Here is an 18,007-nt window from a genome sequence, read left to right as displayed (position 1 = left end):
GTAGTCAAGGAATATCTGACCAAATACTAAACTTTGATGTCTTTAATACACTATAATTGAATTGGTCAGAATACGTATGACTTCTTCAAATGGGGGGAATAGATACATAAAGTGATTTAATTTAAACAGATATTTTTTATTTAACTAGGCAAGTCAGTTAAGAACACATTATTTCCAATGACAGCCTAGGAACAGTGGGTTAACTGCCTTTTCAGGGGCAGAATGAAAGATTTGTACCTTGTCAGCTCAGGGATTTGACCTAGCAATCTTTCAGTTACTAATCCAACTCTCTAACCACTAGGCTACCCTGCCACCCCAGGGAATGAATGGAAATACCCTAAAATAAAAGGTGACATTACATACTGTCACTTCATATGGAACATTTGATCAGAAATCCAAACCGTTGGAGTATAGAGACACATTTAAAATGATACCTTCACTGTCTAAATAGATATGGTGTGGACTGTATACTCAATACAATCTAAATCTGATTCCTCACTGTCTAAATAGATGTGGTGTGGACTGTATACTCAATACAATCTAAATCTGATTCCTCACTGTCTAAATAGATGTGGTGTGGACTGTATACTCAATACAATCTAAATCTGATTCCTCACTGTCTAAATAGATGTGGTGTGGACTGTATACTCAATACAATCTAAATCTGATTCCTCACTGTCTAAATAGATATGGTGTGGACTGTATACTCAATACAATCTAAATCTGATACCTCACTGTCTAAATAGATATGGTGTGGACTGTATACTCAATACAATCTAAATCTGATTCCTCACTGTCTAAATAGATTTGGTGTGGACTGTATACTCAATACAATCTAAATCTGATTCCTCACTGTCTGTCTTTTGACTGATACTGCTTTTTAGCTGGTCTGGTCAGTCTACTCAAATATTTGTTCATATGCATCTTTCTATCTCCAAGCAATACTTGGGTAATTTGTCATTATTATTAATGAAACATCCATTTATGAATAGATATGGCAGGTTTCAGGACACTGATGTATCTGAACATTTAGCAAAAAATACACTGCCACTATTTTCACCACCAAAGAATAGCTGTGTGGTTTTAATATGATTTGACTCTTTGCAGGCTGTCAGGCTGTCTAGTCACAGAGGAAGGCTGTGCTTCTCTGGTCTCAGCTCTGAGGTCAAACCCAACACATTATTTGTGCACAGGTTACAGTGTAAGCAGGGAAAGCTAAGTGTAACATTTTAATACAACCTGTCTGTCATTGTATTTCTCTGTGTTTCAGACTCACTGGCTGTAAACTCAGAGACACATCCTGTAAAGTGTTGGCCTCAGTTCTCAGTTCAAATCCCTCACACCTGAGAGAGCTGGATCTGAGTAACAATGACCTGAAGGATTCAGGAGTGAAGCTGCTCTCTGCTGGACTGTGGAATCCCCACTGTAAACTGGAGACCCTGAGGTCAGTATTCCTGTAGTTGGTCAACAAGTGATAACTGTTCACCAGATCCACATGTGTAAATGTAAATGTTTACCAGACACACATAGTCCACACCATGTGTTTGGACAGTGAAGCTTACAGTTTTACATTTGGTACTATTCTCCAGGATTTTGGATTTGAGATAGAATGTTACATATTAGACGACAGTACAGAATGTCACCTTTTATTTAAAGGTATTTTAAAGGTATATTAAAGGTATTTTTTATTTTCATTCATATATATTTTACCCTTTAGAAATGAAAGCACTTAACATATGTCGTTCTCCCATTTGAAAAAGTAGTAATTATTTGGACAAATTAATTTAGTCAAAAGTTTAGTGTTTGGTTCAATTTTCCTGCAGTGATTACATCAAGCTTGTGATTGTTAAGGTTTTCTTCCGTCGAAAGAGAAGCGGACCAAAATGCAGCGTGGTAATTTTGATACATGTTTAATAAACGAATAAACACGAACAATACAATAACCGTGAAAACCTAACCAGCCTAATCTGGTGCAAACAAGCACAGAGACAGGAACAATCACCCACGAACACTCAAAGAATATGGCTGGCTAAATATGGTTCCCAATCAGAGACAATGATAAACACCTGCCTCTGATTGAGAACCACTTCAGGCAACCATAGACTTTGCTAGATACCCCCACTAAGCCACACACCCAATACCTAACAAAACCCCAAGACAAAACACACCACATAATTAACCCATGTCACACCCTGGCCTGACCAAAATAATAAAGAACACAAAATACTAAGACCAGGGCGTGACAGTGATTCTACAAAATTGTTGTGTTTACCAGACAAAAGACTAAAGGTATTCATAGATATATATTTTAACATTTAGAAATGAGAGCACTTCATGTATGTAGTTCTCCCATTTGAAAAAGTCGTAATTATTTGGACAAATTAATTTAGTCATGAGTTTAGTATTTGGTCCCATATTCCATGAATGCAGTGATTACATCAATCTTGTAATTCTACTAACTTGTTGAATTCACTTGCAGTTTGTTTTGGTTGTGTTTTAGATTATGTTTTTCTTAATTAATAGAATCTGAATGGTGAATAATGTCCTGTCATTTGAGTCACTTCGCTGGTATTGTCAGTAAGAATAGAGTGTCATTTTCGTTATAAGGATCGGACCAAGGCGCAGCGTCGTAAGCGTACATTCTTATTTATTTAAAGAATTTTTTCACCTTTATTTAACCAGGTAGGCTAGTTGAGAACAAGTTCTCATTTACAACTGCGACCTGGCCAAGATAAAGCATAGCAGTGTGAACAGACAACAGAGTTACACATGGAGTAAACAATTAACAAGTCAATAACACAGTAGAAAAAAAGGGGAGTCTATATACATTGTGTGCAAAATGCATGAGGAGGTAGGCGAATAATTACAATTTTGCAGATTAACACTGGAGTGATAAATGATCAGATGGTCATGAACAGGTAGAGATACTGGTGTGCAAAAGAGCAGAAAAGTAAATAAATATAAACAGTATGGGGATGAGGTAGGTACAATTGGGTGGGCAATTTACCGATAGACTTTGTACAGCTGCAGCGATCGGTTAGCTGCTCAGATAGCAGCTGTTTGAAGTCGGTGAGGGAGATAAGTCTCCAACTTCAGCGATTTTTGCAATTCGTTCCAGTCACAGGCAGCAGAGAACTGGAACGAAAGGCGGCAAGGCAGTCATTAGAAAAACCGAGGCTACTGAGTCTGCCGATAAGAATATGGTGATTGACAGAGTCGAAAGCCTAGGCCAGGTCGATGAAGACGGCTGCACTGTACTGTCTTTTATCGATGGCGGTTATGATATCGTTTAGTACCTTGAGCGTGGCTGAGGTGCACCCGTGACCGGCTCGAAAACCAGATTGCACAGCGGAGAAGGTACGGTGGGATTCGAGATGGTCAGTGACCTGTTTGTTGACTTGGCTTTCGAAGACCTTAGATAGGCAGGGCAGGATGGAAATAGGTCTGTAACAGTTTGGGTCCAGGGTGCCTTTGAAGAGGGGGATGACTGCGGCAGCTTTCCAATCCTTGGGGATCTCAGACAATATGAAAGAGGTTGAACAGGCTGGTAATAGGGGTTGCGACAATGGCGGCAGATAGTTTCAGAAATAGAGGGTCCAGATTGTCAAGTCCAGCTGATTTGTGCGGGTCCAGGTTTTGCAGCTCTTTCAGAACATCTGCTATCTGGATTTGGGTAAAGGAGAAGCTGGAGAGGCTTGGGCGAGTAGCTGCGGGGGGAGGGCGGAGCTGTTGGCCGAGTTTGGAGTAGCCAGTGTAGCGGATGTGAAATGGCTTGCTAGTTAGCGGTGTTCGCGCTAAATAGCGTTTCAATCGGTGACATTACTTGCTCTGAGGGCCGCGGCTTTTGTGGAGCGATGGGTAACGATGCTTCGAGGGTGACTGTTGTTGATGTGTGCAGAGGGTCCCTGGTTCGTGCCCGGGTATGGGCGAGGGGACGGTCTAAAGTTATACTGTTACACCAGGAAAAAGGCATGGCCAGCCGTTGAGAAATGCTTGTTGAAGTTTTCGATAATCATGGATTTATCCGTGGTGACCGTGTTACCTAGCTTCAGTGCAGTGGGCAGCTGGGAGGAGGTGCTCTTGTTCTCCATGGACTTTACAGTGTCCCGGAACTTTTGGAGTTAGAGCTACAGGATGCAAATTTCTGCCTGAAGAAGCTGCACTTTGCTTTCCTGACTGACTGCGTGTGTTGGTTCCTGACTTCCCTGAACATTTACATTACATTTACATACATTTAAGTCATTTAGCAGACGCTCTTATCCAGAGCGACTTACAAATTGGTGCATTCACCTTATGACATCCAGTGGAACAGTAGTGCATCTAAATCTTTTAAGGGGGGTGAGAGGGATTACTTTATCCTATCCTAGGTATTCCTTAAAGAGGTGGGGTTTCAGGTGTCTCCGGAAGGTGGTGATTGACTCCGCTGTCCTGGCGTCGTGAGGGAGTTTGTTCCACCATTGGGGGGCCAGAGCAGCGAACAGTTTTGACTGGGCTGAGCGGGAACTGTACTTCCTCAGTGGTAGGGAGGCGAGCAGGCCAGAGGTGGATGAACGCAGTGCCCTTGTTTGGGTGTAGGGCCTGATCAGAGCCTGGAGGTACTGAGGTGCCGTTCCCCTCACAGCTCCGTAGGCAAGCACCATGGTCTTGTAGCGGATGCGAGCTTCAACTGGAAGCCAGTGGAGAGAGCGGAGGAGCGGGGTGACGTGAGAGAACTTGGGAAGGTTGAACACCAGACGGGCTGCGGCGTTCTGGATGAGTTGTAGGGGTTTAATGGCACAGGCAGGGAGCCCAGCCAGCAGCGAGTTGCAGTAATCCAGACGGGAGATGACAAGTGCCTGGATTAGGACCTGCGCCGCTTCCTGTGTGAGGCAGGGTCGTACTCTGCGGATGTTGTAGAGCATGAACCTACAGGAACGGGCCACCGCCTTGATGTTAGTTGAGAACGACAGGGTGTTGTCCAGGATCACGCCAAGGTTCTTAGCGCTCTGGGAGGAGGACACAATGGAGTTGTCAACCGTGATGGCGAGATCATGGAACGGGCAGTCCTTCCCCGGGAGGAAGAGCAGCTCCGTCTTGCCGAGGTTCAGCTTGAGGTGGTGATCCGTCATCCACACTGATATGTCTGCCAGACATGCAGAGATGCGATTCGCCACCTGGTCATCAGAAGGGGGAAAGGAGAAGATTAATTGTGTGTCGTCTGCATAGCAATGATAGGAGAGACCATGTGAGGTTATGACAGAGCCAAGTGACTTGGTGTATAGCGAGAATAGGAGAGGGCCTAGAACAGAGCCCTGGGGGACACCAGTGGTGAGAGCACGTGGTGTGGAGACGGATTCTCGCCACGCTACCTGGTAGGAGCGACCTGTCAGGTAGGACGCAATCCAAGCGTGGGCCGCGCCGGAGATGCCCAACTCGGAGAGGGTGGAGAGGAGGATCTGATGGTTCACAGTATCGAAGGCAGCCGATAGGTCTAGAAGGATGAGAGCAGAGGAGAGAGAGTTAGCTTTAGCAGTGCGGAGCGCCTCCGTGATACAGAGAAGAGCAGTCTCAGTTGAATGACTAGTCTTGAAACCTGACTGATTTGGATCAAGAAGGTCATTCTGAGAGAGATAGCGGGAGAGCTGGCCAAGGACGGCACGTTCAAGTGTTTTGGAGAGAAAAGAAAGAAGGGATACTGGTCTGTAGTTGTTGACATCGGAGGGATTGAGTGTAGGTTTTTTCAGAAGGGGTGCAACTCTCACTCTCTTGAAGACGGAAGGGACGTAGCCAGCGGTCAGGGATGAGTTGATGAGCGAGGTGAGGTAAGGGAGAAGGTCTCCGGAAATGGTCTGGAGAAGAGAGGAGGGGATAGGGTCAAGCGGGCAGGTTGTTGGGCGGCCGGCCGTCACAAGACGCGAGATTTCATCTGGAGAGAGAGGGGAGAAAGAGGTCAGAGCACAGGGTAGGGCAGTGTGATCAGAACCAGCGGTGTCGTTTGACTTAGCAAACGAGGATCGGATGTCGTCGACCTTCTTTTCAAAATGGTTGACGAAGTCATCTGCAGAGAGGGAGGAGGGGGGGGGAGGAGGATTCAGGAGGGAGGAGAAGGTGGCAAAGAGCTTCCTAGGGTTAGAGGCAGATGCTTGGAATTTAGAGTGGTAGAAAGTGGCTTTAGCAGCAGAGAGAGAAGAGGAAAATGTAGAGAGGAGGGAGTGAAAGGATGCCAGGTCCGCAGGGAGGCGAGTTTTCCTCCATTTCCGCTCGGCTGCCCGGAGCCCTGTTCTGTGAGCTCGCAATGAGTCGTCGAGCCACGGAGCGGGAGGGGAGGACCGAGCCGACCTGGAGGATAGGGGACATAGAGAGTCAAAGGATGCAGAAAGGGAGGAGAGGAGGGTTGAGGAGGCAGAATCAGGAGATAGGTTGGAGAAGGTTTGAGCAGAGGGAAGAGATGATAGGATGGAAGAGGAGAGAGTAGCGGGGGAGAGAGAGCGAAGGTTGGGACGGCGCGATACCATCCGAGTAGGGGCAGTGTGGGAAGTGTTGGATGAGAGCGAGAGGGAAAAGGATACAAGGTAGTGGTCGGAGACTTGGAGGGGAGTTGCAATGAGGTTAGTGGAGGAACAGCATCTAGTAAAGATGAGGTCGAGCGTATTGCCTGCCTTGTGAGTAGGGGGGGAAGGTGAGAGGGTGAGGTCAAAAGAGGAGAGGAGTGGAAAGAAGGAGGCAGAGAGGAATGAGTCAAAGGTAGACGTGGGGAGGTTAAAGCCGCCCAGAGCTGTGAGAGGTGAGCCGTCCTCAGGAAAGGAGCTTATCAAGGCATCAAGCTCATTGATGAACTCTCCGAGGGAACCTGGAGGGCGATAAATGATAAGGATGTTAAGCTTGAAAGGGCTGGTAACTGTGACAGCATGGAATTCAAAGGAGGCGATAGACAGATGGGTAAGGGGGAGAAAGAGAGAATGACCACTTGGGAGAGATGAGGATCCCGGTGCCACCACCCCGCTGACCAGAAGCTCTCGGGGTGTGCGAGAACACGTGGGCAGACGAAGAGAGAGCAGTAGGAGTAGCAGTGTTGTCTGTGGTGATCCATGTTTCCGTCAGTGCCAAGAAGTCGAGGGACTGGAGGGAGGCATAGGCTGAGATGAACTCTGCCTTGTTGGCCGCAGATCGGCAGTTCCAGAGGCTACCGGAGACCTGGAACTCCACGTGGGTCGTGCGCGCTGGGACCACCAGATTAGGGTGGCCGCGGCCACGCGGTGTGGAGCGTTTGTATGGTCTGTGCAGAGAGGAGAGAACAGGGATAGACAGACACATAGTTGACAGGCTTACACAAGAGGCTACGCTAATGCAAAGGAGATTGGAATGACAAGTGGACTACACGTCTCGAGTGTTCAGAAAGTTAAGCTTACGTAGCAAGAATCTTATTGACTAAAATGATTAAAATGATACAGTACTGCTGAAGTAGGCTAGCTGCCAGAGGCTGCGTTGTTGACTATGTAGGCTAGCTGGCAGTGGCTGCGTTGTTGACACTACACTAATCAAGTCGTTCCGTTGAGTGTAATAGTTTCTACTGTGCTGCTATTCGGGGCTAGCTAGCAGTGTTGATTACGTTATGTTGCGTTAAAAGAACGACAATAGCTGGCTAGCTAACCTAGGAAATCGCTCTAGACTACACAATTATCTTTGATACAAAGACTGCTATGTAGCTAGCTATGTAGCTAGCTACGATCAAACAAATCAAGCCGTTGTACTGTAATGAAATGAAATGAAAAATGTGATACTACCTGTGGAGCGAAGCGAAATGCGACCGGATTGTTGAGTGCGGAAGTTCTGTTCGGTAGACGTTGGCTAGCTGTTGGCTAGCTAGCAGTGTCTCCTACGTTAAGGACAAATAGCTGGCTAGCTAACCTCGGTAAATTAAGATAATCACTCTAAAACTACACACTCTAAACTACACAATTATCTTGGATACGAAGACAGCAAAGACAACTATGTAGCTAGCTAACACTACACTAATCAAGTCGTTCAGTTGAGTGTAATAGTTGTGCTGCTAATCGGTAGACGGTGGACGTTAGCTAGCTGGCTAGCTGCAGGGCAGATGGCAGTGTAGACTGCGTTAGGACGACGAAATACGATAATTACGCAATTATCTATGATACAAAGATGGCTATGTAGCTAGCTAAGAAGAAATTGCTAAGATTAGACAAATCAAACCGTTGTACTATAATGAAATGTATAGAAATGTAATACTACCTGCGGAACGAGTGCAGATGCGACCGCTTGCATATCGCGGGGACTATTCGATGCTATTGCAGTCCGCCACAGGATGTTTTTGTGCTGGTCGAGGGCAGTCAGGTCTGGAGTGAACCAAGGGCTATATCTGTTCTTAGTTCAGCATTTTTTGGAATGGAGCATGCTTATCTAAAATAGTGAGGAAGTTACTTTTAAAGAATGACCAGGCATCCTCAACTGACGGGATGAGGTCAATATCCTTCCAGGATACCCGGGACGGGTCGATTAGAAAGGCCTGCTCGCAGAAGTGTTTTAGGGAGCGTTTGACAGCGATGAGGGGTGGTCGTTTGACTGCGGATCCGTAGCGGATACAGGCAATGAGATTTAGGGTTGTAGCTCGTGGGTTCCTTGATGATTTGTCTGAGATTGAGGGCATCTAGCTTAGATTGTAGGACTGCCGGGGTGTTATTAAACATATCCCAGTTTAGGTCACCTAACAGAAAAAACTCTGAAGCTAGATGGGGGGGCGATCAATTCACAAATGGTGAATAGATGGGGGGGAATAAGAAAATAACAAAATGAAACGTGAAGCTATACAAACGAGTGCTGACAGGCAACTACACATAGACACGATCCCACCAACACCAAAGCGACAATAGCTAAATATGATCCCCAATCAGAGACAACGATTAACAGCTGCCTCTGATTGGGAACCATATCAGGCCACCATAGACATTCAAATCACCTAGACCTACAAAAACCCTAGACATACATAAACCCTAGCAATACAAAAACTAGCGTACCCGCCCTAGTCACATCCTGACCTAACTAAAATGTATAGTAAAACTGTAAAAGGAATTTAACAATTCCTATATGTGTCCATTAGGGGGCAAAAGGCGCAGAATTTTAACTTTTGGATAAATAGCGTGCCCAATTTCAACTTCCTGCTACTCATGCCAAGAATATAAGATATGCATATTACTCATAGTTCTGGATAGAAAACACTCTGAAGTTTCTAAAACTGTTTGAATCATGTCTGTGAGTATAACAGAACTTATGTAGCAGGCAAAACACAGAGGACTAACTGGTCAGAATTTTTCCCCCCCTCTCTGTTCACTATATTGTCTTTGCCATTGGATATTTAATAGGAACCTATTTCCAGTTCCTACCTCTTCGACACGATGTCGCCAGTATTTGGAATATGGTTGAGGTTATTCCTTTGTGCTATGAAGAAGTAGGCCAACTCGGAACTGGGGACACTTTTGTGAAAAGCAGTGCTGGTTTATTTTCTTTTCTGTATTGAATACAGATTGTCCCGTCTAAAATTTTATCGATTATTAACGTTTAAAAATATCTAACGTTGTATTACAAAAGTAGTTTGAAATATTTTGGCAAAGTTTATAGGCAACTTTTGAAATATTTTGTAGCGACATTGCGTTTTTGTAAGCTGTTTTTTTCTGGATCAAACGTGCTTTATAAATGGACATTTTTGATATATATGGACGGAATTAATCGAACAAAAGGACCAATTGTGATGTTTATGGGACATATTGGAGTGCCAACAAAATAAGTTTGTCAAAGGTAATGCATGTTTTATATTTTATTTCAGCGTTTTGTGTAGCTCCTGCCATGCTAGGTCCTTTGTTTACTCATAGAGCAGATGTTCCAGGCTATCAGATAATAGCTTCTTATGCTTTCGCTGAAAAGCATTTAAAAAATCGGACATGTTGGCTGGATTCACAACGAGTGTAGCTTTAATAGAGTATCTTACATGTGTGATATAATAAGTTTGAATTTTATAGCATTTTTTTTTTGAATCTGGCGCTCTGCATTTCCCCCAGCAATTGGCCAGTTGAGACGCTAGCATCTTGGCTATCCATAAGAGGTTATTAATTAACCAATTCAATTAAAATCATTCTGTCTGTTTCTAAGAATTTGTAATATCCTTATTTGCATGAAATAGACAGAGACCAGTCTATCAAATTTAGCCAATAGTATTTATTCTCGGAGCGCGCTGCTCATAGAACCCTGTACAACAGTTTATATATCAAATATGACGTCATAGGTTATAAAATGTATCTCCCCCTCTCGACCAGGACAAAGTAGGTTCAAAAGTTAATTCCAACGTACTAGCGCACATATATGACACACAATATATCTGGATTATCTCCTGAAGTCTCACCATAGTTTATTACCACTTAGCAGACAGTTCCACATACGGAAAACCTGGAGAGGCTCTCGCTGTCTTATTTGATCGCCACAGAGTTATAGCTGAGTCGGTTCAAACAAAAGTTAATGATCCTCTTTACTTACTTTAGACACACACACACATTCCTTCTTCTACAATGGTCATTGTAGATCATTTATAATTACCCCTTATCCCTGCTACATAACCTCTTTCTTAGGAACTAACATTATTAATCAGATATTGTAAAACAGGGTAGAGTTGAATGAATTATAGTTCTATTTAAATGTAAATATTGTTTAGTCATTATTCATAAGATTCCTAACAAAAACATATATCTCAGGTCAGGGAGTGACAGTACACCCCCCCCTCCCCAAAGGTGGGGACTCCCGGCTGCAAACCTGAACCTATAAGGGAGTGTCCGGGTGGGCATCTACCCTCGGTGGCTGCTCCGGTTCTGGATGCAGCCCCCCTGCTTTACGCTGATCCCTCCGCCTTTGTAGAACTGGAACGTGAATCATCGCCGGAGGCCCCGGACTGGGAACCGTCGCTGGAGACCCCGGACTGGGGACCGTCGCTGGAGACCCCGGACTGGGGACCGTCGCTGGAAGTTCCGGGCTGTGAAACGTCGCCGGAAGCTCCGGACTGGGAACTGTCGCCGGAAGCTCTGGACTGTGGAGGTGCACTGTAGACCTGTGGAGGCGCACTGGTGGTACCAGGCTGGTGACACGCACCTCAGAGCGAGTACGGGGAGGAGGCACAGGACTTACTGGAATGTGTAGGCGCACTGGAGATCAGGAGCGTAGAGCTGGCACAACGCGTCCTGGCTGGATGCTCACTTGAGACAGGCAAGTGCGGGGTGCTGTTACAGGATGCACTGAGCTGTGCAGACGCACCGGAGACACAGTACGCAGAGCCGGCGCAGGATATCCTGGTCCAAGGAGGTGTACTGGAGACCAGGAGCGCTGAGCCGGCACCATCCATCCTGGCTGGATGCCCATTCTAGCCCGGCAAATGCGAGGAGCTGGAATAGAGCGCACCTGGCTATGAATGCAAACTGGAGACACCTTGCACATCACTGCGTAATACGGTGTCTGACCAGTCACACGCTCCCCACGGTAAGCATGAGGAGTTGGCTCAGGTCTCCAACCTGACTCAGCCAATCGCCCCGTGTGTCCCTTCCCAAAATGTTTTGGGGTTGCCTCTCGTGCCTCCCTCATTAGTGTAACTCTTCATAATGTCGCCGTTCCGCTTTCGCTGCCTCTATTTCTTCCTTCGGACGGCGATACTCCCCCACCTGCGTCCAGGGTCCTGCTCCATCCAGAATCTCTTCCCAGGTCCATTCCTCCTCGTGGGCACGCTGCTTGGTCCTTTTGTTGGTGGGATCTTCGGTCACGTTCGTTATAAGGATCAGACCAAGGCACAGCGTGGTATGCGTACATTCTTATTTATTTAAAGAATGAAACACTGAACAAACTAACAAAATAACAAAACGAAACGTGAAGCTATACAAACGAGTGCTGACAGGCAACCACACATAGACAAGATCCCACCAACACCAAAGGGAAAATGGCTACCTAAAGATCCCCAATCAGAGATAACGATAAACAGCTGCCTCTGATTGGGAACCACATCAGGCCACCATAGACATACAAAAAACCTAGACAATGCAAAAACTAGCGTACCCACCCTAGTCACACCCTGACCTAACCAAAATATATAGAAGAACAGAGATCTCAGGTCAGGGTGTTACATCATGTGGATGCTACCATGATTACGAATAATAATGAATGAATCATGAATAATGAATAATGACTAATAACAAAGTTATAGAGTGTCATGACGTTGGCCTGGGGGGTAGGTTTATGACAGTCTTAAATACCTCTTCCCCCCTTTTTCCTCTCTACCCTACTGAGGTTACATTTGCAAAACCCTTGGTTAACATAGAGATTCTGGGATAATCAGAAGGTGGGGGAAATGAACTATATTCTGGTAATCCGAACAATTGAACATATGCAGTGGTACTTAATGAATATGATGTCAGTTTGTTGTCATCTGAGACATTCTCATCAATGATAAGATGACATGAACTCTACAGTGGAAAGTCTACACAACAGAGTTATCGGATTCACATGGAATTGTTCAATTTAAATGTTTGAATATGAAATTATTTGTGATGGGATGAAATGTGATTTTAGCTTCTAAAATGTGAGATGTGGGTTTTCATAAGTTAGAGCTGCTCACTCAGTGGCCCGCCTCTGTGAAGGGACATGGGCTATAAAACCTTTCAAACACGCCCTCTTCTCCCTTCCTATATAAAGCCTTGACGACAACAGAACTTCCTGTTCCGATGAGGTAGGATGAAGGATCCTATGTCAGAATGGTTCTGCAGAACGAAGCCAACATCAGCATGAGCTTTGGTTGCGAATGGTATGAACTTTGAACTCTTATTCACTACAGAAGTGATACCTCCTAGCCGTTGAGTTAGCGACCTCAGCTGCAAACGCAGGTTAGGAAGGAACAGACAGAGTATCCCATCTACCACACAACGAGGTTACTACAACTTATCCAAGTGACCACCAGAGACATTCTTCAAAGGACAGAGGACTCGGTTTGGCAACACGGTCTTCCATCTACCACCAACCTACTGAAGCGCAGCTCAGAGTAAATATTTACTGCATTTTCCTTTTCCAAATGGGCGGTAATTTAGAATGCATAAGATACTATATTTACGATAGCACAGCTTCGCCTTTGTTCCTGTCTTCCCGCTCTTTCACTCAACCCAGCCCCTTTGCCTTTGTGTAACAAGCTGTCGTTGGAGGTCTGGATTATCTCCTGTCATATCTGTTCCGCCCGCTAGGGACGTTTTCCTATGACGTAAAGAATTATCCCGGTATATGTTATTCTGTGGGATTAGATAGGTATTTAGTAAATACATAATTAAACCCAATTTTGTATTGCTGATTCAAAAGTTCAAAGTTGTTAGCCAGGGTTCTTGCAGATAACCAAGAATTTACAACTTTCAGATTATGAGACTGAAGTAAAATGACGATTGATATTGACTGCTATTGATGTAAAATATTACTAGTTCTTTAAGAGTATATTCGGAAGATAACAGCTCTATAAATATTATTTTGTGGTGCCCGACTCTAGTTAATTACATTTACATGATTAGCTCAATCAGGTGATATTAATTATGGAGAAATTATTTTATAGAATAGCATGTCATAGCAATTAATCCTGCACAGCCAAAGACACGACAAGATGCTAACCTCCCCTGTTATTGGTAATGAAAAAATGCTAACCTCCCCTGTTATTGGTAATGAAAAAATGCTAACCTCCCCTGTTATTGGTAATGAAAAAATGCTAACCTCCTCTGTTATTGGTAATGAAAAAATGCTAACCTCCCCTGTTATTGGTAATGAAAAAATGCTAACCTCCTCTGTTATTGGTAATGAAAAAATGCTAACCTCCTCTGTTATTGGTAATGAAAAAATGCTAACCTCCTCTGTTATTGGTAATGAAAAAATGCTAACCTCCTCTGTTATTGGTAATGAAAAAATGCTAACCTCTGTTATTGGTAATGAAAAAATGCTAACCTCCCCTGTTATTGGTAATGGTGAGAGGTTAGCATGTTTTGTAGCCTCTGTTATTGGTAATGGTGAGAGGTTAGCATGTTTTGTTGTAGCCTCTGTTATTGGTAATGGTGGAGGTTAGCATGTTTTGTTGGAGTCTCTGTTATTGGTAATGGTGAGGTTATTGGCGATGAGTTGAAAATCAACCAGCCCCAGAATTTCCACTTCCTGTTTGGAAGTTTACCTGCCATATGAGTTCTGTTATACACACATACATAATTCAAACAGTTTTAGAAACTTCAGAGTGTTTTCTATCCAATAGTAATAATAATATGCATATATTAGCATCTGGGACAGAGTAGGAGGCAGTTCACTCTGGGCACGCTATTCATCCAAAGTGAAAATGCTGCCTCCTATCCTAAAAAGTTAATTTATGAATAGATATGGCAGGTTTCAGGACACTGTGTCTGAACATTTAGAAAAATATTCTGTCACTATTTGTCTGGTCACAGAGGAAGGCTGTTGCTTCTCAGCCAAACCCAACACATTATTTGTGAACGGGTAACAGCTTAAGCAGGGAAAGCTAAGCGTAACATTTTAATACAACCTGTCTGTCATTGTATTTCTCTGTTTCAGACTCGCTGGCTGTAAACTCACAGACACATCCTGTAAAGTGTTGGCCTCAGTTCTCAGTTCAAACCCCTCACATCTGAGAGAGCTGGATCTGAGTAACAATGACCTGAAGGATTCAGGAGTGAAGCTGCTCTCTGCTGGACTGGGGAATCCCCACTGTAAACTGGAGACTCTGAGGTCAGTATTCCTGTAGTTGGTCAACAAGTGAACTGTTCACCAGATCCACATGTATTTACCAGACACACGTAGTCCACACCATATGTGTTTGGAGAGTGAAGCTTACAGTTTTAAATGATGCTATGCTCCAGCATTTTGGATTTGAGATACAATGTTTCATATAAAGTGACAGTACAGAACGTCACCTTTCATTTGAGGTTAGTGGTGAGAGGTTAGCATGTTTTGTTGTATCTTCTGTTATTGGTAATGGTGAGAGGTTAGCATGTTTTGTTGTAGCCTCTGTTACTCTCTCACTCATTATTAGTCATTATTCATTCAATTCTTATGACTTATTCAAATAAGGGGACAAGACAGCTGTTTGAATTTAATATTATTTAACTTTGCAGGCTGTCTAGTCACAGAGGAAGGCTGTGCTTCTCTTCTCAATCAAAAACTATACATTTGACTACTTTAATAAACTTTAAGTTAATTTGTCTGAATGCTTCTGCAAATAGGGGGACTAGATAGCTTTTATTTTTATAAACAGTGAAACTGTTAAATAACAGTTAATAATACCCTCAAATAAAATTACTGTCACACTTGATCTAAAATGTTGCAGTACAGAGCTACATTTAAAATTTAAAATGGACTGTATACTCAATACAATCTAAATCTGATTCCTCACTGTCTAAATAGATATGGTGTGGACTGTATACTCAATACAATCTAAATCTGATACCTCACTGTCAAAATAGATATGGTGTGGACTGTATACTCAATACAATCTAAATCTGATACCTCACTGTCTAAATAGATATGGTGTGGACTGTATACTCAATACAATCTAAATCTGATACCTCACTGTCTAAATAGATATGGTGTGGACTGTATACTCAATACAATCTAAATCTGATACCTCACTGTCTAAATAGATATGGTGTGGACTGTATACTCAATACAATCTAAATCTGATACCTCACTGTCTAAATAGATATGGTGTGGACTGTATACTCAATACAATCTAAATCTGATACCTCACTGTCTAAATAGATATGGTGTGGACTGTATACTCAATACAATCTAAATCTGATACCTCACTGTCTAAATAGATATGGTGTGGACTGTATACTCAATACAATCTAAATCTAATTCCTCACTGTCTAAATAGATATGGTGTGGACTGTATACTCAATACAATCTAAATCTGATACCTCACTGTCTAAATAGATATGGTGTGGACTGTATACGCAATACAATCTAAATCTGATACCTCACTGTCTTCTGACTGATACTGCTTTTTAAACTGGTCTGGTCAGTCTACTCACATATTTGTACTATACATGTTTCTATCTGCAGGCAATACTTTGATCATTTATAATAAGGATAGATTAATTTATGAATAGATATGGCAGGTTTCAGGACACTGATGTATCTATATATATATATATATAGATATATATATATATAGATATAGATATGTACATTTTCACCACCAAAGAACACGAAATCAAATGTATTTTATAAAGCCCTTCGTATATCAGCTGATATCTCAAAGTGCAGAAACCCAGACGACACCCCCATACAGCAAATTAAGCAGGTGTAGAAGCACGTTGGAAAAACTCCCCTAGAAAGGCCAAAACCTAGGAAGAAACCTACAGAGGAACCAGGCTATGTGGGGTGGCCGGTCCTCTTCTGGCTGTGCCGGGTGGAGATTATAACAGAACATGGCCAAGATGTTCAAATGTTCATAGATGACCAGCAGGGTCAAAGAACAATAAACTGGAGCATCAGCATGGCCAGGTGGACTGGGGACAGCAAGGAGTCATCAGACCAGGTAGTCCTGAGGCATGGTCCTAGGGCTCAGGTCGAGAGAGTGAGTGAGTGCCTTGCCCCCCTACGCATAGATAATGGAGGCCAAGACAGGAGGGGTCAGGAGACACTGTGCCCCCATCCGACGATACCCCCGGACAGGGCCAAACAGGCAGGATATAACCCCACCCACTTTGCCAAAGCACAGCTCAAACAACACTAGAGGGATTTCTCTAACCACCAACCTACAACTCTGAGACACGGCCGAGTATAGCCCACATAGATCTCCACACGGCACAACCCAAGGGGGGGGGGGGGGGGGCGGGGGGCGGGGGGGGCAACCCTGACAGGAAGGTATCACGATCTCTTTCAATAATGACAGGAATGGAGGAGGCCTTTATCCCAGTGAGATTGCTAAGGCGAACACCGCCAGGTTTAGTTTTGCCCAACCTAGGTCGAGGCACAGACACGGTCTCAATGGGGATAGCTGAGCTGACTACACTGACTGTGCTAGTGGCAGGTTGGCTAACAGCCTGCTGCCTGGCCTGCACCCTATTTCATTGTGGAGCTAGAGGAGTTAGAGCCCTGTCTATGTTCGTCGATAAGATAAGAGCACCCCTCCGTCACTCCTCAACAGGCCAGGCTTGGTTCTGTTTGTGGGTGAGTCTCAGAAAGAGGGCCAATTATCTACTAATTATATATTTTGGGAGGGGCAGAAAACAGTTTTCAACCAGCGTTTGAGTAGTGAGACTCTGCTGTAGAGCTCATCACTCCCCCTAACTGAGAGGGGGCCAGAGACAATTACCCGATGCCGACACATGTTTCTAGCGGATTTACATGCTGAAGCTACCAGTGTGATATTAGTATGATTTGACTCTTTGCAGGCTGTCAGGATGTGGAGTTACAGAGGAAGGCTGTGCTTCTCTGGTCTCAGCTCTGAGGTCAAACCCCTCACACCTGAGAGAGCTGGACCTGAGTAACAATGACCTGAAGGATTCAGGAGTGAAGCTGCTCTCTGCTGGACTGGGGAATGCCCACTGTAAACTGGAGACTCTGAGGTCAGTGTTCTTGTAGTTGGTCACTGTTTAGAAACGAAGAGTGATTAAATACGAATAACAAAGTTGTTGAAGCACAAAGATCAGATAAAATGCTATCCTCCCCACTCCCTGGATTAATTTAGTATTGTTTAAAAACATGTTATCTACTCATTTAGAAAGAATTACTTCATCCACCATTTTAATATTGGGCAAAACAAACTGCAAATGCGTTAATTTGTAACGGCGTTCGTCTGTTGAAGGAAGAGAGTCGGACCGAAATGCAGAGTGTTTGTTACTCATGATCTTTAATGAACGAAAACGAAACGATACATGAAATAACTCAATACAAAAACAACAAACGGAACGAGAAACCTAATTACAGCCTATCTGGTGAAACTACA

At 43.9% G+C, this 18,007-nt stretch overlaps 2 protein-coding genes across 2 annotated transcripts in view; both read left to right on the top strand.

Moving 5' to 3' along the window:
* Positions 1 to 18,007, top strand: part of LOC135564809 (NACHT, LRR and PYD domains-containing protein 3-like) — a 130,717-nt gene that overhangs the window by 48,813 nt on the left and 63,897 nt on the right. The gene's annotated exons all lie outside the window — the stretch shown is intronic.
* Positions 1 to 18,007, top strand: part of LOC135564799 (NACHT, LRR and PYD domains-containing protein 12-like) — a 55,822-nt gene that overhangs the window by 28,888 nt on the left and 8,927 nt on the right. Inside the window, exons 9-11 of the mRNA XM_065010854.1 lie at positions 1,271 to 1,444; positions 14,608 to 14,781; positions 17,454 to 17,627. Of these exons, the coding sequence (XP_064866926.1) occupies positions 1,271 to 1,444; positions 14,608 to 14,781; positions 17,454 to 17,627 (522 nt within the window). The remainder of the gene's footprint in view (positions 1 to 1,270; positions 1,445 to 14,607; positions 14,782 to 17,453; positions 17,628 to 18,007) is intronic.

This window comes from Oncorhynchus nerka, linkage group LG26 (assembly GCF_034236695.1).
Source record: "Oncorhynchus nerka isolate Pitt River linkage group LG26, Oner_Uvic_2.0, whole genome shotgun sequence".
In the NCBI taxonomy this organism is placed as follows: Eukaryota; Metazoa; Chordata; class Actinopteri; order Salmoniformes; family Salmonidae; genus Oncorhynchus; species Oncorhynchus nerka.
The sequence above is the reverse complement of the archived record's forward strand: the minus strand, read 5'-3'. Positions and strand labels throughout refer to the sequence as shown.